Genomic DNA, 5,454 nt, shown 5'->3' with positions numbered 1-5,454 from the left:
ATATATTATATACATATATATATTATATTATATATATATATATATATATATATACATATTATATACATACATACATATATTTATATATGTATGTATATTATACAGTTATATTATTTATATATTATATAAATAATATATCGTATATATCATCCCTAATGGATATATTTGCTGGTTTATAATTATTTTTTTTGTCACAAGTTGGAAATGATAAGTATATGTCGACTTCAAGCTCAACCACCCCAATGTTGCCCCTCCAAAGGCGGCTCTTTTGTGACAGAGAGAGCTACATCCAGACAAGAGGCAATTGCTTTCCAAGCATTAGTACCAAGTCGTACTGCACGAGCTGCAGTTTTGGGACCGAAGGTAGTGATTGGGGTATAGACCCCAACAAGCATGGAGTTACCCAAAACCTCACTGGTTTCTGCATGATTTCTGATTTTAAAAATCCACTTTCTAATCCCACCAAATCTTATTTGATTAAACTGATTTATTTTGAAAAGTATTAAGGTGGGGAAATGTCCAAGTTGCTGTCTTCCATGTATTGGTGTATTGTTTACCATCTTTAATATTTTAATCCCTTACCTACTACTTACTTTATGGCTCATCATGTTGTACCCTCAATCTACCATCACATGGTCAGTGAGAACTTTCATTGAAAATATACACTATGGATTCTGTAGGGCCCCAGATAATGTCATTCAATTATACTACAGGGAATTGTAGGGTTATTCAAATGCTGTCATTGCAATGTATTCAATGGAATATACTAAGAGGGGTGTAAGGGCTCAGACAGATGCTGATATTGAAATATCATATAGGTGCTATGATTAGTTACTAAAGTATAATATAAGAGGTGTATAGGGTCACAGATGATGTCATTAAGGTATACTATAGGGGTCCTATAGACTCAAACAGATGCTATTATTGCAATGTAAATATAGTTTGGGCGCTGTGTATGTTGATATAAATATATTATAATCTTACAGGTGTTGACATTGAAATGACATATAATGAATGTATAATTCTGCACATAGAACCATTGAAAGATGGTACAGAGTGCAAATAACATTGCATATGGCACATATGGTAGCATTATTTTTCTCTTTAAATATTAGATTGAGGTCTTTGTCAGTGTTGCTGTTGTGGTTCTTGTTTTGGTTGTCTTTACTACCATCTTTAATGTCGGTGTTTTGTTACAGTTGTAGTGCAATTGATGTTGCCATTGTTGAGTTGCAGTTACCAAGTAATGTACTTATTCTTGACTTCAACATTCTAAGACTGAGTCATACACTTGGTGATGTCTTTTATCCCTGATCTACACACTTGACTCTACTTACCAAAAACACTCTATTTCTAATTTAAAAAAAAACTGTTTTCACTCTGTTTATACCCAATGTTGACTTTATTGACAGATGTAATCTAGACATTGTGTGATAGTTGGAAATGAGAGTCACCATCGTACAAGCAATGCTGTTTGTTTCCGATTCTCTGTGGGGGAAAATGTCTGACCATGGGAAATATTGCCTTGCTTGAAACAGGTGAGGACTGGTAATAGGAAAAGCATCCAGCTGTAAAAAATGTACTTTAACAAATTCCACCTGACCTATGCAAGCATGAAAGAACAGATGTTAAATGATGATGACTGGGAATCTCAGCTTACTGAGCTACAAATTAACAGCTTAGTAGTTCATATCCTTTCACTAGTGTTGCATGTGTCATATGTCATAGATTAAGTTATCTAGAGATGATCAATGACTCAATCTATGCAGTTATCCCCTATATGTGATAGTGCACTCTGTAACTGATGAGTGTTTCCTTAACTAGCCATGCTGGGTTCAAATCTTCCCACAGGCCTGGAGCTGAGCACAGGAATACCACATTAGTCTATCTTCTCCAAGATATATGTAAATCATCAATTATTCAAATTGTTCACTTTTCACCTTACATGACGTATTCAAAGGTACAAATGAGAATGGTAAACAAACAAGTGTGGTTAAGAAGCTTGCTTTGCAACCTTGTGGTTTGGGGTTCAGTCCCACTGTGATGCACCTTGGACAAATGTCTTCTACTATAGCCCCAGCTTGACCAGTACCTTGTAACATTTGGTAGGTAAAAACTGTATGGAAGCCCATTATATGTGTGCACATCTTTGTGTCTGTGTTTATGCCAGTCCCCCTTGAAAACCAGTGCTGGTTTGTTTATGTCCCCATAACTTTACAGTTTGGCAAAAGCAACTAACAGGATAAGTACCAGACTTTAAAAAATCAAGTACTGGAGTAGACTTCAACAAAAACTCTTCTGAAACAAGTAAAAAATAAGATATATAAACTAATGGATATATTTATCGTACTTATATACTATAAACACCAAAGTGAAATAAAGCATACGTACAACTGATAATATCTGTGATATACCGATATATGATGTATTCTGTTGTATACAAAATAAAAAATGCATCTGTTATACAAATACGTTGACCACTTTATTAATTATAGAAAATGGTTTTCAATAGAGAAATCAAAATATCATTTTTTTTTTGCCATAATTATGACTATAAATATTTATATACTACATCATTTATTATAATTTTTATTATTATTATTATTATTATTATTATTATTATTATTATTATTATTATTATTATTATTATTATTATTAAGGTGGCGAGTTGGCAGAATCGTAAGCATGCTAGACAAAATGCTTGGCAGTATTTTGTTTGCCTTTACATTCTGAGTTCAAATTCCGCCGAGGTCGACTTTGCCTATCATCCTTTTGGGGGTTGGTAAATAAAGTACCAATTGAGTAATGGGGTCGATGTGATCGACTGTCCCCCTCAACAGAAAAATCCAGGACATGTGCCTATAGTAGAAAGGATTATTATTATTATTATTATTATTATTATTATTATTGAATGAGAGAACAGTGCATACTATCAATGTGACACCAAGGTACAAATATATGAAGCCCAATATACCCACCATGACTACCCGCCGTGGTTTATCTTTAAAGACAAATTGGAGACAAAGGATGCTTTGTGTTCATTTAAAATGTTTGTCTATGTTTGTTTGTGTGTGTGTGTGTGTGTGTGTGAATGAGCAAACTAATACACCTTGTTTGTTGTTCCTTCTCCTGTCTATGTCTTTTGTTTTTTGTGTTATTTTGAACCATATGTGTGTGTATGTGTATGTATATATATATATATATATATATATATATATATATATATATATATAAGGAAGATAACTCATGTTATTCTGTTTCAATCATATATATTATTCTTCGGTATTTTCTGTCTATGACTCTTCCTATTCTTACCATTGTTGTATTACCTACTCCAACATTTCTTTCATTTAAATTCTCTTATTCATTTCTTCTTTGTTTGCTCCTCCTGTCAAATATAACAGACACCTCATCCTTCCACTCACTTTCATTTTACTTCTGCTATAACTCATTCTCTATTAGTCTTTGACAGGTACCTACATTCACATTATATCTTTACTGTGAAATCATAAAAATACACATGGCTAATCATTCAATATATGTGGCTTATGCACTGAAAACAAAAGTTTAAAAAAAGTCAAGCATGAAAATATCTATGATATTATATATACATACTAAATTGAAATATAAGCTCATATATGACTTTAATATCTATGATATGTATTATATACATTAAAATGAAATACACTTCAGCTTTGCTATTAGTTAACACTAAGGAACATTGCTGTGGCTGCTTGGCCTCCTAAAAATAGCAGCCAAATTTCCTTTAAATCTCACTTTACTGTCTTATACAAGAATAAGATACATTAGATAAAGTAATACTCTAAGAAGACAGGATGGTCATCATTATTGGAATACTTTTGATCATTGATTTTCTCAGTCAGGTCTGGCCATGTGTTAAACAACAATAGTTGTTTCAAGACAGCAAACCAGATTACAAAATTTCTCTATTGTAATTTATTGATGAATAATTCTCCCATTTCATTGTTTTCTCAACACTAGCGTTCATGGTGACTGATGATGAGATACAGCCTTTACTAACAAACAAACACACACACACACACACTTACATGCTCGATATTTTTTCATTACTCAGAACAACACAGAACCTTTTTCCTGTTATGAATTTAAAACTTTATCTTTTCTCCTTTTGTCATTCAATCTGATTCACATGGCACACCTTTTCATTATACAAACTTCCTGATCTTCCCACTTTATTTGTTTCCAAATACCAATAACCTTCACCATTTTGCTTTGATGTGATAGTTCATTTTTTCTGTATTCTGTGTGTGTGGTGAGGGGGAAGTGGGTGAAGTTTTCTCAACTGTGATGTTTGTATGTTCCAAACTTTGTATCGTATTAACTTCTGAAATATACTGTTTTTTCTTTCTTTTTTTTAAAGTAAATTTCATAATCAACTTTGTGTATTTGCCGTACTGTTGTTCTTTGAGGTTATATCATATTATGTCTGTCTCATTTTTGAAATGTCTTGTTTTCAGTCCTTATACATTGTACACATTATATGACTGACTTTTGGACAGATTGCCTGACTGACTGTTTTGCTGGACACATTTCATGACTAGGTTTTCTTTTAGAAAATCTTCATAGTTAACCATGTCATGCTATGTTGGAAAGATTTCATTGTTAACTTTGTGTTGGGTAAATTTCATATGCTATGTTGGACAGACTTTATTGTTAACCTTGTGTGTTGAGTAAATTTCATATGCTGTGTTGGACTGATTTCCTTATTAATTCTATGTTGAGTAAATTTCATATGCTGTCTCAAGCAGATTTCATTGTTAAATTTGTCCTGGTCAGACTTCATAATACTGTGTTGGGCATATTTTGTACTTTGTGTTGGTCAGATTTCATGCTTTGTGTTGGACAAATTTCGTACTTTGTGTTGGTCAGATTTCATGTGTTGTACTGGGCAGGTTTCCTACACTGTGGTGAAGTGATTTTATAACTGTGTTGAACACATTTCACAACTCACTTGTTGTCAAGCAGATTTCAAAGTTGACTTTGTATTGTGCAGATTTCAATGGCTTTCTATTTTAAAGTTAATCTTATTTTGATAACCACTTTTGAGTTGAAGTGATTTTATAATCAGTGTTGGTAAAAATGTTTTCCCACACATTGCAGTTTTGTTTTTTCTTCATTTTTTTTTAATCCTTTTTATACTCCTTCTAACAAGGTTTTTTTTTTCTACTGTGTTACATTTTTGCACAAAAAATAGATTTTTTTCCAGGTATGTATTTTAAAAAGTATAAACTCTATCAAGTAAAAGAGAGGAAAATAGCTGTGACATACGAAATAAAATTGTTTCCCTCTGCAATATATGTGTATAATATAGTAGTTATAATTTATAGATTGCAGTAAGTGTGTGTGTGTGTGTGTGTCTGTGTGTATGTATATATATATATATATATATATATATATATATATATATATATA

The 5,454-nt window shown here is 32.1% G+C and overlaps 1 protein-coding gene across 1 annotated transcript in view; it reads left to right on the top strand.

The window, feature by feature from the left end:
• Window positions 1-5,454, top strand: part of LOC106879700 (calpain-A) — a 159,322-nt gene that overhangs the window by 116,043 nt on the left and 37,825 nt on the right. Inside the window, exon 13 of the mRNA XM_052972000.1 lies at window positions 199-375. Within this exon, the coding sequence (XP_052827960.1) occupies window positions 199-375 (177 nt within the window). The remainder of the gene's footprint in view (window positions 1-198; window positions 376-5,454) is intronic.

This window comes from Octopus bimaculoides, chromosome 11, assembly GCF_001194135.2.
Source record: "Octopus bimaculoides isolate UCB-OBI-ISO-001 chromosome 11, ASM119413v2, whole genome shotgun sequence".
Lineage (NCBI taxonomy): Eukaryota > Metazoa > Mollusca > Cephalopoda > Octopoda > Octopodidae > Octopus > Octopus bimaculoides.
The sequence above is the reverse complement of the archived record's forward strand: the minus strand, read 5'-3'. Positions and strand labels throughout refer to the sequence as shown.